The sequence below is a fragment of the Oxyura jamaicensis genome, chromosome 3 (assembly GCF_011077185.1).
Source record: "Oxyura jamaicensis isolate SHBP4307 breed ruddy duck chromosome 3, BPBGC_Ojam_1.0, whole genome shotgun sequence".
NCBI classification, from domain to species: domain Eukaryota; kingdom Metazoa; phylum Chordata; class Aves; order Anseriformes; family Anatidae; genus Oxyura; species Oxyura jamaicensis.
Genome location: NC_048895.1, coordinates 94,981,248 through 94,999,635, shown reverse-complemented (window position 1 = coordinate 94,999,635; position 18,388 = coordinate 94,981,248). Strand labels below are relative to the sequence as shown.

General features: G+C 41.7%; 1 protein-coding gene across 2 annotated transcripts in view; it reads right to left on the bottom strand.

Moving 5' to 3' along the window:
• Positions 1-17,089, bottom strand: part of CSMD1 (CUB and Sushi multiple domains 1) — a 1,151,643-nt gene extending 1,134,554 nt beyond the window's left edge. For both annotated transcript variants that reach the window (XM_035319885.1, XM_035319886.1), the window contains exon 1: positions 16,659-17,089. In XM_035319885.1, the coding sequence (XP_035175776.1) occupies positions 16,659-16,950 (292 nt within the window). In that variant the 5' untranslated portion in view covers positions 16,951-17,089. The remainder of the gene's footprint in view (positions 1-16,658) is intronic.
• Between the last annotated feature and the right edge of the window lie 1,299 nt (positions 17,090-18,388).

The following is an 18,388-nucleotide window of genomic DNA, read 5'->3' as shown; positions in this document are numbered from 1 at the left end:
AAGTGCTCCAACTGTTAAATTACTCTCTCTACTGTGGGAAAATGAGAGGGCAGCAGTTCCTTCCCCTTGAATATCTTATGTAAGGCTAAAGTTGGCAAGTGCACTTAAAGAAAGCCTAGTAGTTTTATCCTTATGGAAGGACATATATAATGGAGATTCCAATGACAGTTCAATAACAGTCCTATACAAACTGACGGTATGCAAGCATTCTGAGAATGCAGGAATGCAATTTTATGCTCAAAAGAAAATTTCTAATGAAAAAAAAAAAAAAAAGACGTGTAAATATGGGTGCTTCTGGGGTTAAAATTAGCTGTTGAGTGGTAGTTCAGTAATTTAAGTACTAGATGTAAATACCTTCCCAATAAAGGAGACCTTGATGCTTAAATTCTTCTGTGTATTTATTTGGTGCTAAGTGTCCTCAACATCCATGAAATTAATTAGGAACTGAATTGTTCAGCACATCTCAGATCAAGCTTTTGAATTACTCTTATATTATGTTGCATTTGAATAATCAGCAGTTTTTCATTTTCTGAAATTTTTCAGGTATATATTTCTGTACTATACCTAAATATATTATACCTGAATTTTTCATGTACATATTGGTATACTAACCAAAAGTGATTCTAGGCAGGAAGAATAAAAGACAGATATTGAACAATTATGCGACCTTCCAACATAACAGTAAGCAATGCTATAGCTTATCAACAAAATCTCTTCACACAATTTTCTCTGAAGAAAAAACATTGTACTAATTCATGAAACCAACTGCACATGCCATCTGATCCTTTGATAAAAGTGATATGAGATATTCTATATGGACCTTTTTCATATGGTATAGGGAGTAATTCTTAAAAGAGGAAAGCTTAATAGTTAAACACAGTATTGCACAAATTGTGATAATGGACCTAAACAAGCATTAAACTGTTGAGACCTAAAATGAGTTATTACTTTATCTGGTGATTTCACCCTGACGGACAGCTGAACTGTGCCACAATTACTCTCTCATTCCCCCTCCTCAAAGGAAAAGAGGGAGAAAATGGGATGGAAAGGGCTCAAGGGTTGAGATAAGGACAGGGATATTACTCAACAATTATTGTCACAGGCAAAACAGACTCAGCATAAGAAGATTAATGCAACTTATTGCCTATTACTAACAAACTAGAGCAGTGAGAACTAAAAGCAAACTACAAACACCCCACCACCATCCCATCCACTCTCTTCCACCTCCTTCCCCTGAGCAGCTCAGGGAAATGGGAAATGGGGGCTGCGGTCAGTCCCTAATACTTTGTCTCCGCCGCTCCTTCATGGTCACTCTTTGCCCCTGCTCCATGTGGGGTCCCTCCCACGGGATGCCATGCTTCCCGAACTGAGCCTGCAGGGGCTGCCCACAGGTAGCAATCCTTCAAGAACTGCTCCCACATGGCTCCATACCACAGGGTCCATCCCCCAGGAGCAAACTGCTCCAGCACGGGTCCCCAAGGGGGACAGCTCCCCCCAGGCCCCCTGCTCCTGAGTGGGCTCCTCTCCACCAGCTGCAGCTCCAGCCCAGGGCCTGCTCCTGCTGGGGGTCTCCATGGGCTGCAGACTTCTCCAGGCCACATCCACCTGCTCCACTTGGGGCTGCAGGGGAACTGCTGCTGCTGCATGCCTGGAGCACCTCCTGCCCTCCTTCTGCACTGACAATGGGGTCTGCAAGTCTGATTCTCACTCTTCACTCTCCCAGCCGCCATCAAAGAGCAGTTTTTTTTGTTTTGTTTTTTTTTTTGTTTGTTTGTTTGTTTGTTTTTGTTTTTTTTCCCTATTTCTTCAATCTGCTGTCCCAGAGGCCCACCCAGCGTCGCTCCCTGTCTCGTATCTTTTGGAGCCAGATGGAGCTGGCTCTAATCTGACATGGGGCAGCTGCTGGGCTCTGCTCACAGAGGCCACCCCTGTAGCCTTCCCCTACCAAAACCTTGCTAGGTAAACCCAGTATTCTTTCTTATTAAATATGGTATCTCTCTGCAAACTTAATCTCGTTTTGATCATAATCTTTAGGTATTTTTACATTTTTTCATTGTTCAACAAAGAATCTTTCCCTCATCTCACTGGAAATTTATATTGCGGTTCATCAGATACATTGCATCTTCTTCAGATTAGTCCTTTTCCACTTATCTCTCTAAAACCTGTGTTCTTGTCAGCTCTCAAAAGCTAAGCAATTATTTTTTTTTGCACAGACCAGGAGTAATTAATGCCTTCCTTTCCCAAATAGACTCTATCAAGAAATATTCAGAAATTTCTGCTATGAAAATTAAATAGAGCTTTTCAGAAAGAAGGAGCAAGAACAGTCATGGGAGATTTGCTAACATTAATGAGATTCTGGTTTATTCTGTCTCGTGTTACTGTTCAGAACAGTCAGTTAAGCTTTTTTAAAATGTATGTTTTTGTGTTGCTTTGTTTTGGTTTTATTATGTGTTAGGCTTTTCTACATGCATTACCAAGAAGAGGTGGAGGCAGAATAAAAGGGAAGGGCAGACTATGTGTAATCCATTCGGAGCCACTTTAAACATTTGTAGAAAGGCTGCTGTACTAGAAACAAGGGAAACAATTCTCTTTCAGACAGTGACAAATTTTCCATCATGAAACTAAATCCAGAAACCTATGGATTGGAGATCACAGAGTATATTGAATGTTTTTAAGATCACGATTATCCTCTATCTAGGAACAGAATATTCAATGTTATTTTTTAATTTTGGAAATTTGTTCTAAATACAGGTCTTGGTGTAGGAGGATGAAAATTGTTTAATTTAGAAAGATGACATGGTTTCAGGCTTCTCAGTACAATGGACGTCTTCCCAGACCTGTTCCAACAGGGATTTTGTGGTATTTTCCAAAGACAGACAGTCCATTGCATTACCTAATTTCCTCAGAAATCAAATCTTCCACCAGATGCCATCATTATACTTTGTCACAACTACCACCAATTTTTACCAGATTTTTTACTTCTTATTGTCCTGGGAAAGAAAAAACTGTCAAGGTATGACTTGTGAGGAGTGATACGTCCGATGACTTGGGCTGGCTGACCACAGAGTGGCAAATTATGGCATATTTTTATGCAATATAAAGCTGCTATACAGTGTATTTTATATTGCTGATGAACTACTAACACATTTCACGGAAGTTGGTGTCAGTGAAAGAGCAGATCACTAATAACTGGTTTGCTGTATTAAGTCCTTAACAGGACTTAATTTTCTAAGCATTTTCTCTTCTATCACTCCAGAAATGTCTCACAGGACAAAATGTTGAACATCATTGTCATTCAGATGGTCACAGTGTACTGTCTTTACTATTTATTGGAAAGCAAAAAATCAAAATCACTGATGGGAATAAAAAGTAGGTAGTGAGATAGTGGGATAGACAGAAGTGGCTGTTTACAATAAAATATAAGCTATTTTTCCTAAGCTCATCAACAAGGTTGACTAAAACACTATGATTATTAAAAATTATGAAAAATGCATTTGGGAATAATGTATCAGTATTACTTGGAGTTAGTTAATTTAAGTGTCCATATGTATTTTTTAGGTGTACTTGGGAAAAGTATGTAATTTACAGATTCAAGTCACCCCTTCCTATCTATCAGACACAAAGCTCTATGCAGGGTGAAGCATTTCCAAAGAGTTGGAAACGCTCAGGGAAATGAGGAGGTAGAAGCTTCAAAACAAGCAAAATGTAGTGCTTTTCCACACAGCAGGAATTAAATTGTAAAGCAGATTGTCAGAAAATAGTGTGTTATTCTGAATTATGAATAGGTTCAAGAACAGATTTGTGAAGGTTAAATTTGTTGATGGATGTTGAACATAGATGCGACCTCTGGCTAAGACTTCCCTAAACTGGCCAGAGGCTGCTAAAATATAAAACTGTCTCTATATCATGTTTCCTGCAAGTTTTTCTATGCATTTGCTAATGGGCATTGTCAGACACAGGATATTCTTGCCTGATGTGATGTGACACTTTTTGCATTTTTAAATACTGAAACTTAAAGATTGAAACTTAACATAAATAAATAAATAAATAAATAAAGACTGAAACAATCAAATTCATGGAACTTGCACAAAATCTGGGCACACTTTATGTCTCTGACTTAGTTATTCAGGACTAAGAGTGCCCTGTACCCGTGTTCAGCCTCTGTACTGGTTGCTCACAGTATACAGGTCATCATAGATGAGAGTCTGGGTGCTTTTCTCCCTGAGAATGTTGAACAGCCACTTTGAAGAATAACAAAGCCTGTGTCTCACACTACAGAATGACAGAAGTAAGAAGGATAAGGTCTGCAGACGGAAATTTTTAAAGAAACAGTAAGAGGAAGCAAGTGACAAATAGTATTTAATGTTGCAAATCTGCCAGTATCAGTGCCAGTGCCAGTGCCAATAGTATCAGCACGTCAATGTAAAGCCTCTGTGCCAGCTCAGCAACTGGACTGCCATGCCTGGCATGAAGCTGCAGTGGGCTAAATGTCAGAAGAAAAGACAGTCACTGTGACCACTATTCTCAGAAGAATTCTGAAACAGAAGAATTCTGTTGCATGAATCTGGTCATGCTGGAAACATTCTTCAGAGTTAAGGTTCCTTTCAAAATGCTGTAGATGTCTATTTCTTTTCCTCTATGCTCATACAACACTTTGTGTGATGAGGATTTACTATAACACAAACTAACTGTGATTACAGTATACACATAATGAACACTCGTTTCAGGAATAAATATAATAGTTAGTAAAATATCCTAAAAAACAATTGAGTGGATGACAGTAAATGATAAGAGTAAGGATTGATTTTTAAAAAATAAAATAATCCTAACTGAAATCCCCATTACATGCTGTCACTTTTTCACATGTAACTTCTTTTTTGAGGTAGCTTATCTTCCTCAGTGGTGTTATTGGAGAGTGTGTCAATGAAATACTACAACGATTTCCACCAGCTGCCCATGCTGTCCTCTGTGCTGAATGCCCATCCCTCACCTGACACAGTCACTGTCACCATCATAGCTTATTTCTTCACAGTGGGCAGTACATTATCTTTCCAGTGGCAAAGAGTAGTTTCTTTTTTAATTGATTTTTCCCCCCAGGGGACATGATCCCCATGGACATAGCTCATGGGTGGTACGAAGACAACAGCAGTGCCACTGAGTAGCTCTGTGAAGCAAGCTGCTGTTGAGACTGTTGCACAAAATGCTTCTGCTTTGCAAAACTATCTGAATGTACCAGTGCTGTGTGACAAAGCACATTCAGAACATTTGCACAAACCTATCCATCCCGCAAATATGGTTTGCAGAGAGAAGCTTGATAATATGAAATGGAGTTTGGTGCCTATCCTAAAGCACTAAAACTGGGGAGACTTTTTTCCACCAAAGCTGTGAAGTACTGCATCACCCCTTACGTGTGGTCTGCTTCTTAGAAAGATAAATGGAGCCCCAAAGAACTGCAGTTAGTTACCATCAATTTGAGATAAGCGTAAAAATGATGAGTACTCGCATAGATAATAAAGTGTGGGTGGAACTGATTGTTTTTAATTTGGGGCCAGGACAACAGTCTCCATTAACCAATATAGGCAATAGTCTATGAGTTGGCTTCACTCCAAATTTTGATTTGGTGCTGCTTTTAATGTTTGCTCTGCAATCACAAACATTTTGTTCCTGGGTACATCAGATCCAGGTGGCTTTTTAAATACAGAAATGCTTAAGTACAACAGTTTTAAAGAAAAACAGACCACAACTTCCCTTTAGGAAGACTCAATTACTAAATAATAACAACAACAACAAAACAAACAAACAAACAAAAAATGACTCTAGACTTGGAAACTTTATTTAATTCAGATAACTACCTGGAAGATAACAGAAGTTAATGGTGTACACTGTTGTATATCCATTCTTTTTCACAACACCACATTACCTTCAGATTATGGTGATTCTCAAGTATAAAATTAAGTACAGAACAAATTCCTTGAGGTTCAGAAGTGCTGGGATCTGCAGTTGTCTCTTAAGCCAGTGGGAGCTTCACATACTTGGCACTCAACAAAATAAAGTGAAAATAAAATAAAAATAAAGATATCTGAAAATCTAGATGCTTGATTACCTTCTGCTCCCTTTCCATTTCCCTTGGAATTTACCTGTAACTAGTTTTGAAGGTAAAATGAGCTCAGACAAGTGCTTTTATGGTTACATATGTACATATACATGTTCTTTTATTCAACAAATTGATCATCCTTCAGATATTTTGAAAGAAGTGGATTGCTTTTCACGCTGAATGGGTATGATGTGATGTATCGTAAGTGTATGCCATCTAGAAGTCTGTTTCTTTATCAAATATTCATATAAGTAAGTACCACTTTAACACTGAGGGTACACTGAGATGCATTACTAGTAAAGAACAGTGATAAAGCCAATAAGGAAATGAGACAGAAATAAAGATTTCTCTACACCATGAACTCTGAACTCTTGAGGTCCCATCTTATTGTCCTTATTCAGTGAACTCCTTCTCTGAACTCAAGGGGATAGAAAGACTTGGAAAAAAACAACGTTTGAAATTATTGTGGTCCAAATTATCTAGACAATAAAATGGCTTTAAAGAAGATGCATGAAGCTAACTAACTAGAGACCCTATCTCACCTTATCTGGTATACAGAAATTAAAGACCTGGATATACAATTCCTAGCAAAGGGAACTTGGATTTATGGACACAATGAGAATCAACACTGGAACAAACAAATAAGCATCTCTGTTTAAAAAGAACTAATGATTTGGTTACATATGAAAAAATAAAAATAATAAAAGAAAGAGGAAAACTGAATTCACTTTGACAAAAAAACTTCTCAGTTTTCCTTCTAATGTGATATGACTCATTTCAAAGCCATTGCAAAAGCAGTAAACAAACTACACCAACTCAGTAGCCATCACCTGCCATGAAGCTTTTAAAAAAGAAAACTATTACTGAGCTACTTTTCTTGTCTTATATACAGAGAAACTTATTTTCCCAGTGGAAACAACAGTTTATCTTCATTTCTTTTACCATGTTTCCCTCACTGCTAACATCAACCTATGAAGTATCTCTTTAAGACAATAATTTATTTCCATGAGAAGCAAATTAAATTAATTTGGACTAGTTTTACATATTTTCAAAACAATTTATTTCTTGTGAAATAAATCAGAAGGGGATAGTTTGATTAATAGTATATTTTATGTGGCAAGTATCTTTGATAGCATTTTAGGTATGTGGCCTGTTGATTCTGTTCCTCATTCGTTGAACTAATTTTATAATTGGAACTGTAAAAGAAATAAAATTAGTCCTTCTTTGTTCTATAATCCCTCTATAATTTAATTTCTTCAAAATAGCTGCAAGATAATATATTGTCGTGAAGATCAAAATGACAACTATAAGCTGGCTTCTCCACTCTTCATTATCTGTTATTGTTTCTATGAATACTATTTATTATTATTACATAGCTAATAAATGCAATGTAAATCACTCAATAAGGCATCTGAAGTAAGCTTCTCTACTAGTGTAAATCAACTGAGATCCATGGAGAGGATTTCATGATGTTATATTTTTCACAATAGTTCCTGTTTGCAGATTTTCAAATCCTTTGGGCCAGGCCCTTCACTGTGCTAAATGATAGTAAACTGGAAAAAAAAAAAAAAAAAAAAAAAAAAAAAAAAAAAAGAGCAACTTCATCTTTCCAAAATATTCCCTGATTCATTGCTTTAAAGAAATTACTTCTGAGCTTCTCAAGAGTTGACAGGGAAAATCTAAATTGTCATGGCAACATGAGTTGAAGGAATCCTTCTTTGCTGTTTGCATAGATCATCTCCATGCTATCAGTGTATTTACTAAATGTTGCTAAAGAAAGCAATTAAAGGTTAATTTCTCCTCAGAAACAAATAAATTATATAACCACTGAAAACCAGTGGAGTGAGATATACTTCAGCTAGGTCAAAAATTCTGAGGCAACATGTATCTTCAATGTAAATGATGTTTCTGTGTTTATTTGCATAACATTTGATATTAATAATAGCAACGAAGAGCTCAGATTCTTTGTATTCCCATTATTATTAGATTTCTTCTATCATCCATGTTTTAATGTAAGTTCTCTCTTTGATGTCTGATTATAACCAAAGTTAGACTCAAAGACCATTATGATTAATTAATTTTATGTGTATGTGTGCTTATGAGCATGTGTGCATGCATGCATGCATGTGAGTTCCCCTGCCTTTGGATCAGGTCACGCATGGGCACCCCAAACTGTTCAGCTGAGGACTACATCACAACTAGTTCTGCATAGCAGAATGCTTTATCTCTACAGACTGTCAGGTCTGTTTCAATTTAACTACCTTATGTACCTTGAAAAAAAAAAAAAAAAAAAAGAGGAAAAATTCAACATTACTATGTATTATAACTAAATAACATGATAAAGCTTCCCCTATAAAGGTTTCATATGTAAACAATGTATAAATGGCTGAGTACAGCCCACGATCAAAATGGTACTACTGCTGCCACTGTTGACTTCTTAAAATCTATTAGCAGTACATTCTTCAGTGTGAGAGACACTGCAAACAATGGGTCAAGGTGTGTGCTGAGGATATTTACGTGCTAAGATAAAGAAAATCAATTTAATTTCTCAAGAGGAATGTCTACAAATATAAAGGGTCACAGACTGTGATATTAAGAAATGCTTGATTGTACCGAGGTTCTGAAAGTGAAAAATAAAACAGTTTTTCCCCCCACAAAATGATTGGTATGACTCAATCCATGTATTATAAGAAACAACAGCAGGATACCAATGCAGAATCTGGCTGCTGGGGCAAGGATAAAATAGTGTACTTATTCACTTGTAAGCAGTTGGATTCTGCACTGATATCCCACAGATATTAGTGAGAACAGAGTGACTTGTCATGACCATTTGTTTCGTGTAAAATTAGTCTAAAAATAAGTTAAACACTTTGCATTTGTTTTAATTTTATTAAAATGTCCCCTTCATAAACTTCACCATTACGCAAGAATCTCTACAGTCAGGACAAATAAAAAGAGAAACAATGGGTCAAAATGATCCTATTTGCTGCTTATTTTCTTACGTAATGTCATTAAAAGCATCACTTTTCCCTGTTTTCTTTTTGTCGCTGTCAGCTGCACTCTTTTTCTAAAGTACAGTACAAGACAGGTTCCCTGAACTCACACATATTTCTGTAATATCTGGCAGCTTGCTCCCTGGCAAAATGACTGCTATGTTGCCTGCGCTTCCAGCTGTGCTGTACGCTGTAGGGTTGGTATGGATCCCAAATTCCTCAGCATCTACTTTTTATGCACCATGAGATCAGAGTGAGCCCTGATGCACTCCTAAAAGACAACTTCTACCTCAAGAACAGTGCTCAAAGGCAAACCTAAGCTCTCTTTCACATATTTTGGATACACTATGCAAAGAGAATCAATCTCCCTGACTCATTTCAGCAACAGACATTGCAAGCACAGTGAAGTTGCTTTTAAACCCAAACTGGACCACTATATAAACCCAAGCTGGACCACTACATAAAAAATAAAACATTTTGTTTGTGGTCCCCAGCCTCTTTAGGCACTGCACATTGCTGATGTTTCAGCAACAGTGTAGGCAAAAAAAGTTTGAATGTTTTGAATGTTCGTGTTCTCTTGGTTTTTGAATGAGAACTCAATATTGTGAGTAACACAAGTCAAAGGAAGAAAATAGTGCTTCATGAAGTATTATACCTTGGCTACATTTTATCTGAAGATCATAGGACAAGGAAAAGATGTATCTTTAGCCCCAGATTTGCTCTCTGACAAATGTCAAAAGCCTGCTGGAAACAATCGAACTGAAAGAACATTTCAATAAAGAAATTGAATATAGGTGTTGAAATAGCTGTCTATATGAAAAACAATGAAATTTTCAGAAAAGAAATAAGAAATATTTCATGTTTTGCAAAAATTGCATTAAAAAGTCATCACCTTGAAACTGAGAATAGGGCATGAAGCAGGTGCTGCAAAAGGTAATGTTAAAACAATAACAATATTTTATGCAACAGTTTGCAAAACAAACACTGCACACATAGTTTGATTCATTATTATTTATTCAGCCCTCTGTCAGCTGCAGTGCTGCAAACATTTCTTTTGGAAAGCCACTGTACAATGGAGACATGAATAGGGAACATGATTCTGTACTTCAGTATCCATGGGATACTGTAGAAAAGACATAAAGCATCCAAGAACTGAAATGATACTATGTTTCTCTGTATATCATCCTTCATAATTTCTTTAAGGAAAAGGAGAAAAATTGAAGAGGGAAAAAAACAAAACAAAACAAAACAAAACAAAAACAAACAAACAAACAAACAAAAAACAACAACAAAAACAAAACAAAACAAAACAAAACAAAACAAAACAAAAAAAAAAAAAAAAACGAATAATGAGAGAAAACAAGGCAGAGGTCACATAAAGCCATACTTTGAGATACAAATAATTGTTTAAAAACAAATTACTTCTTTAACTAAATAAACCCTTTAATATTACCGGGTGTGATTGCTTGGATTCATATAGTTGGGCCCCCCCCCCCCCCGGTTTTTTTTTTTTTTTTTATGGTGTTTCATGGATTTTCATGGATTCTTTGTCAGAAGTGCTTGGTCACAATAAATCATTTAACAGGATCTGGATCCACTACTCTGCTATAGTATCTACTGTGTTTGCCTTAATCTGAGTAGCAATATTGTCACAAGTGGCCAATTCAGGACCACACAACTGTGCATAGTTACCTTTTCCTTGACACTGATGACTCAAAAATTAAACTGGAAGAGGTGGAATCACTATTTCAGAACAAGCATTAATGTATTATAAAAATGCAGAATCTAAAATTATAAAGCTGTAGCAAACTGTGATTAATTGTTATATTGGAAATTAGAATGTTACTAAATTGCAAGGAATTGTGATTTATATTTATACATATATATATATATATTATTTTTTGCTTATCTTTTACTAAAAGCAAATCATTGATAATATTCTGATTAATCAAGAGGAATTCTGGTTAATCATGAGCAATATAACAGTGATTAAACCTTGCTCTGCTCTTTTAACTGAATATGCCCAACAGGTAAAAATGGCAAGAAACTGTCATTCTCTCTCTCTCTCTCCCTCTCTCTCTCTCTCTCTCTCTTTTAATGAGTAAGAAATGCAGAAAAAATATTTGTCTCCTAGCAAGTAATACTTGTTATTGGCAATAAGATGCAGTATTACTCTTGTAAGAGTTTTCAGTGTATGCGTGCTTCCATTTACCGTTCAATTACTAAATGCAGGCAACTGATGAATGTTGCCTTTGTGTGTCAATATAACACTAGCAATAATCCAAGTAATTTGTTTAAGCAGTTATTCCATGTAGAAATGCTGATAACAAATATAGTGTAGATTTTCTCAAATGCAGTAGAAATGTCATATAGTTGAATGAAATCTTTCATCCAGCCAGAATAAAGATGAGGACAAAGTAAGATCTCGCAGCTTTCCTCAGGCATTAATGGCATTTTTTCCCAATTTCAAAAGTTATTGGTTGATAAAAATCGTTTAAAGGAAACTGCATCTGACGTAGAAAACTAAAGTAAAAGAAACTGATTCATACCCATTAGGAGAATTTCCATATGATTCTCATTCTTTGCTCACTGCAAAAATTGGAAGAACATCCAATTTAGCCCATTTGAATCTCCCTGATTTTGCAATCGCATGGGTAACTACAAGCTAGCTTCTTATTTGGGAACCCTGACTGAAATCTAGTTGTATACTCGATTTCAGAAGAAATAGTGGCAAATACTTATGCTGCTGATTGACTACTAGAGTTAAACCAGCAATTCAACACTGCAGCCCCTGCTGGTTACAGGGAACCCAGCACCATACTGCGGTAGATCTAATCATTTTTACAGCTGTTCACTTGCAGAATAATGTCATCATATTCAAAGAGATATGATGGCTCAATACAGATTTGAGCAAAATGAATTAAATCATATCTTTAATTTTATTGGAGACATTATACAGCTACATTATTAAGCAGTTACTTCTCCAAGGAAAGGTTGCAAGAAGTTTAATGTGACAGCACATGGATGACATGGCTTCAAGAAGCTGAAATCAGTGGTCGCTAAGTTTTTTCAGCCTTTCTAGGGTGCATGGTAAATATTGGATGCATTGTTTTCTGTTTAAAATATTCACAGATAAGCATAAGCCTAAGTTTCAGAATGCTTCTAATTCAATGAGGCCAAAGTTTTAATAACTGTAAATAGTACAGGGGCTGAAGTTCCAAAGATGTCTTTTAAAACCTTCCGTACATCAATGCATATGTAATGATGCAACCATATAATAAGGAGATGGAGAGCTAGATCCCATGTTTGCATAGAAAAATAATTCTGCAAGGAAAATAAATAAATAAATAAATAAATCACTCTACTTATGACCCCCCCCAAAAAAAAAAAAAAAATCAAAATCTCACATGTCTCTGTAGAGCACCATGGGAATGACAGTAAGTAAAACAAACAAACAGGACATAATTCACATGTTTCTTGTATCTATAGATTGCAGAAGATGCTGAACTGCCCTCACAGATTTTGGTACATCCTGCCTGTCCCTGCAGGCTGTCACCAACTCCTCACACCAATATCCTGCTCCACCCACAGAGAAACTGGGAATCTTGATCCTGTCTGGTGGTAGGAATTCAAATCTTGTTGGTGGCTTCAAAGGTATGGAGTAATTGTTATGGGAATCTTTGTTGAACTGCTATGTACCATATCGTATTCAATTTTTCCATACTTCCTATACAGAGTTAAGAACATTACAGACATATCTTAATGCAAAATCAGAAAAGATACAAATTACCAAAAATTAAGTACTTTTTTTTTACATTAAAATATAGCTTAATCATGTGGTCAGATCTATTCTGGCTATTCTGTTTTCTGTCCTTCTCTGGCTATTTCCCCATTGGTCTGGAGGTGGGGTGGGGAATACATCCACAAAACACTTAGCTTTGCAGTTGGGTATTCAACACCTGGCTCTGCTGTTCTTTAAAAGATCCTTTTTATTTATTTTATTTTATTTTATTTTATTTTATTTTATTTTATTTTCAGCTCATTTTCCCTAGAATTTCTTTAGCCTTCTCTGGAAGAGAATGGAGCCTCTCTAGAGAGACCAGCTTCACAGTTTGAGAAACACTGCTATGGAGAGAGAAAAAATACATGACTTTAAAAGAGAGAAACATTCACAGTTCAACAAGAGTAGGCCTTAAACATAGTGGGAACTTTGTATGATGTAGTCACAGCAATTATTTTGACAAAGTGATAACAGCAAACAGAAGGTGCATAAAATGCTTTGGTTTTTATTTCTAAAAAACAACAATAACAAAAAAAGCAAACAAAAAAACTCAAAATAACAAAATGCTAAGCTATATATGCAGGAGTCCTTTCACTGCCTGGATTTGATTTAAGAACAGGAATGTGTTTCGTTAAACTGAATAATACCTCTGAAGTTGTACCATAAAATAAAAATAATAATAATAATTAAAAAAAAGCCCGCTTATGCCTTCCTCCCCCCCCCCCCCCCTTTTTTTTTTTTAGGCAATTAGGTGACGATTAAGGTGTTGTATCTGGCTATCTTAACAAGTACAGGAAATGATCTTCAAAACACATGCTGGGACGATTTAAAGAATTACACAATTTGTGTTCCTGCACTGGAAATATATTGTCCACAGATCTCAGATCACAGCAGAAAGATATTTTCATCTTTTATCTTGAATTCTAGTCTGATTTTGGGTTAAATCTACCATTTATTCTCTAGCAGGGTTTTTTTTTTTTTTTTTTTCAAGTAAATCAAGATGTTTTTATGTTTGCTTTTGTGAGGATATAGCTTATTAGAATTAACAAATGGCTCTATAATCATGCCCATTCTAACATTCAGAGCTGAGCACAGTGCTGCCTGCCTTGGTGAGGCGTAATTGCTCTGATGGGGTAGTTTCTGAGCAAGTAGTTCCTTCAAAGGACTGTATGCTAATTTCCTTTGACGTTTAAAGCATAGTAGACAGGGAAGGTTCTCCCAAATGTTTTCCAGAATACTGAGATGCCTCAGTCAGATTAAATGAGTCCAAAGAAATGTACAGAGCTGCACCTCAAGTCTACCACAAGGAATTATGACGTATGTTCATTTTCGTTCTTTCTTTCCTTTAAAAGTTACAGACAATTGCACAGCCACAGAGGTTTGCATTTTCTGTCATAATGAGGAACAACGTGAAAATCAGCCCACCTCTTCTTTACTGAAAGATAAAAGAAAGTGTGTGGCAACACCTCCAGAAATTCAACGTTGTTTTTTTTTTTTTGTTTGTTTGTTTTTGTTTGTTTGTTTTTTAATCATAAACCCCCCCAGACAAACCCAGAACGATGTGAATTCCTGTCACAGTGACTACCAAATTACTTGATTACCAAGGGGCAGGTAAAACAAAGAGTTCTGGAGATCTATTAATTAAAATTGTAGGTGCTCCTGAAAGTCCATGCTCTTCACGTTACTAAGGGAGGAGTTCTTTCACTCTCTAAACTACAAATGTAATTTTAGCCTCAGGATTACATTTGACTAAATATAGATACCTGTGCTCAATTGCCCGGGAAGGTAAATGGGAAAGAATTATGTCAAATATCCCCGCTGGTTCCCTCTTCTACGTGTTGTTTGACTTCAGTATTAAGTCAGTTTGTAGCCTTTAAGTAGGTGTGTTGCTGCTCCACATTAAGCGAGGTATAATTACATTCTGCAGAGCAGCATCAGAGGCAGTGCCCGAGTGTTCCTGGCAAAGCCTTTGTATGTAAGCAAAACACGTCGGATCTCCGCTGAATAACCATGATCCAGCCTCCAGCTTTTCATATGTGCTGTCAGCCATGAAAAGAAAACACTTAAATGTCAAACGACAGAACCAGCCACAGTGTATTTAACAAATGAGCCGCGTGTGTCGGCCCGCCCCGGGAGCCGGCGGGGCCGAGGGGCGGCCGGGTGCAGCTCCGGGGGAGTCGAGGGGGTCGGAGGGAGGCAGTGGGGCGGGTGCTGGAAGTTTGGGCAGGGCGAGGACACCGGGCAGCATCCCTCCGTTGGGAGGAGAGGGGAGGGTTGCTCAAAGAAGGGGAGCCGGGCTGAGCCGGGCAGAGCTGAGCAGAACTGAGCCGAGACGAACCGAGCCGGGCAGAGATGAGCTGAGCCCCCTCGCGACCACAGCAGGACCGGGGGCAGCCGTGCGGCGCTGCCTGGCCAAGCGAGGCAGCGCCAGGATTTGGGCAGAGGCTACATGCGGAGCCGCAGCAGCTTCCCCGGACCGGGCACAGCTCACGGCCGGCTGCCGGCAGCCCGGGCCGGCCTTCCACCGCCTCTCCCTACGGATCCCGGCTGCCAAAAGGGGAAGGGGAAGGGGGGGGGGGGGCCCCCCGCACCGCCGCCCCCGGGGCCCCGGCCCCCGGGGGGGGCGAGGGAGGGGAGGGGAGAGGAAGGGGCTCCAACAGCCTCGCCCCTCTCCTTTCCCACATCCTCCTCCCCTCCCTACCCCCTGCAGAAGGCGAGGGAAATTATATATATATATATATATATAATGGAAAAAATAAAATGGTGGGAGCGATGCAAAGCGCCATGGAAGGGTTAAAGGAGCCTCGCACAGCACAGACCGCAAAGGGACCAGTTCTCCCGGAGGCAGCCAGGAACAGCCGGGAGCGAGGTGGGAGAGGGAAGAGGCTGTAACGGGGACAGGTGCTCGGCTGTGAGCAGCCTCCCTCCCTCCCAGCCTCCTTCCCTCCCTGCCTCCCTCCCTCGCTCGCTCCCGCACACACGCACTCGCATCCCTCTCCCAGCACGAAAAAAGCACGGGGCTAACGAGAGGCGAAGTGAATAATGGGCAAGTTGTTGTCTCCAGCGATGAGGCAAGTGATGGGGCTGAGGCCAGCACCGAAGTTGTATAACCCAATTCTCTACCGTCACCCCCTCCTCGTTTCTCCTCCCTCCCACCCCATTGATTTTAAGGAGAAACCTAGCCGAGGGTGGGAGACGCTCCCCACCTATCCGAGCAGCGAAGAGCCCCCATCCCTCGGGCACGGAGAGGGGGACCCTGGCCCCCCGCATCCCCACCTCCCCGCAACTTGCGGGGAGCGGAGCCGGCCGAAGGCAGGCGGGGGCAGCTCTCGGCGGCCCCCCCGAGCACGGCGAAGGCAGGGGAGGCGGGGAGAGCCAAACTTGCCAGCCCGGGGACTGTCCCTCACACGGCAGCGAGTGCCGTTGGTGCGTGTGCGGAGAGCGAAGTGTTCGCAAACTCCGGCGCTGCCCAGTGGGGCTGGATGCGCTGCCCGGGGGGGGGGGGGGCTGGATGCTCGCGGGTCCCCTGCCGGCACCGTGGCAGCCACTGTCCGGCTCCCGGGGCCGGTGCCCCCCGCGGGAGGAGGCGGCCGGGAACCGAGCCCTCGGGGAGCACCGGCGGACACGGGGACACGGAGGGAGGGAGGCAGGGAGATGAGAGCCCCGGCTCGGGGAGCCTTGGGGGCGAGAGGGCAGAGCCCATGCCAGCGGTTAGCGGGGGGAATCGGTGCCGTAACCACAGCCCGCACGAATCCGGTGCAGACCCTAATGCAAGAAACCCCAATCTTACCCTGAGCTGCAGTGAGGAGCCCCGCGCAGAAAACCAGCAGAGACTTGAATTTCCTCCACGCAGTCATGTCCGCAGTTATTCCACACACACACACACTCACACCAAAACCCCCGGCGGCTCTTGTCGTCTGCGCCCTCGTTCTCCGAGCGGCGGCGGGGCTGAGGACAGCGCCAAATCCCCCCGGCGGGGCGAGGAGAGGCGGAGAGGAGCGCTCCGGGTCCCGAGCGCCGCGCAGCGCCCGACGCCTCCTGCAGGACTGCGCGGGCGGTTGGCTCCGCTCCGCTCCCAGCATCAGTCCCGCTCCGCGCCGGGGCTGAGCCGCTCCGCACCCGCGGAGCCCCGGCGCCGCCGGCCGGCCGCCCGGGGGACGGGAGGCTTGCGGAGGAGGCGCGGCGGGCGGCGCGGCATCCACGGCCGCCGGAGGGGAGAGCCGGGCGAGCGGCGGCGGGAGAGGGCTGCGGGGAGTGCGAGGAAGAGGAGGAGGAGGAGGAGGAGGAGGGGAGAGGGAGGGATCGAGGCGAGAGCGGCGCAGGCAGCGCAGCGGAGAGCCTGCCAGCCACACGAGAAGCAGCAGAAGCAGCCGCCGCCGCCGCCGCCGGACTCAACCATCACTTCCCACCGAGAGGGGAAGGGGACGGAGCTGCGCAGACGAGCCCGCAGGCGCCCCGCACCGCCGGCTAGCCCCCACGGACCCCCCCGGGGGTTGCCGCCGCCTCCCCTGCTCGTCCCGGCGGCGGCCCCGCACGGGCACGGGCACCGCCGGGTCCCCGTGTGGCTGCCGCTGCTCCCCCTCCGAGAGGCCCCCGGGGGATGAAGAAGCCCCCGGGAGGATGAAGGAGGCCCCTGAGCCCCTGCCGCCCAGGTGCCCCCTGTCCCCCGCCCACAGACACCGCCGGGCGGGTTTGCAGGTGCTGCTTGCAGGAATCCCCAGCCTGTGCGACTCCCCGGGAGGGAGGAAGGCTGCCGGGTCCCCAGGGTGCCCCTCTCGGTGCCCCCGAGCTGCTCCCCAGAGTGAGCTGCTCTTCTCAAGGGGAAGGAGAGGAGCCAGCATCTCCTGGAGGAATGCTCTTTGTCGTTCCGTTGTCATTCCCTGTGGTTCCTGTTGCCAAGAGGAATTTCTGCCATTAACTAACCTTTAAAAAAAAAAAAACACCAAAAAACAAAAAAACACCCCCGTACATGGCAGTATGCAGACGAGGCTTCCCCAGCATCACCCCAAACCCACGAGCGTTGCTTGCTTGTGCCCAGGGGAAAGGAGCTGGTGGCCCGGAGCTGGCCTGTCACAGCACCCACGGCTCTGGCAGGTGCTGTCCTTTGCCAACGGCAGTTTCTGTGCCAGGCCTGCCTGCAAAAAGCCAAAAATGCACCCAAATCTGGCTTGTGACCCGTCAAAGATTGCAAAGCTTACCACCAGCACCACTGCACACTGGGCCTAACTACATAATTAATGCTTACCTATACCCGTAATTAAAATACAAAGGCTCATAGGAAAGGAAGAAACGCAAACTCCTTTGGAAAGGTAGTTTCAAGGTTGTAATTATTCAGTTATGATGAGTTTTTCTTTCGTGGTGAAATATGCAAAGTTGTTTTCTTATTGTAAGTTGCAAGAAGGTGGTGAATGGGCACTGAACGAGGTAGGCTGACTTTGTAATAGGCTTGTATTTATGTATAAATGTTGCGGTTCTCAGTCAAAAAAAAAAAAAAAAAAAAAAAAAAAAAAAAAAAAAAAA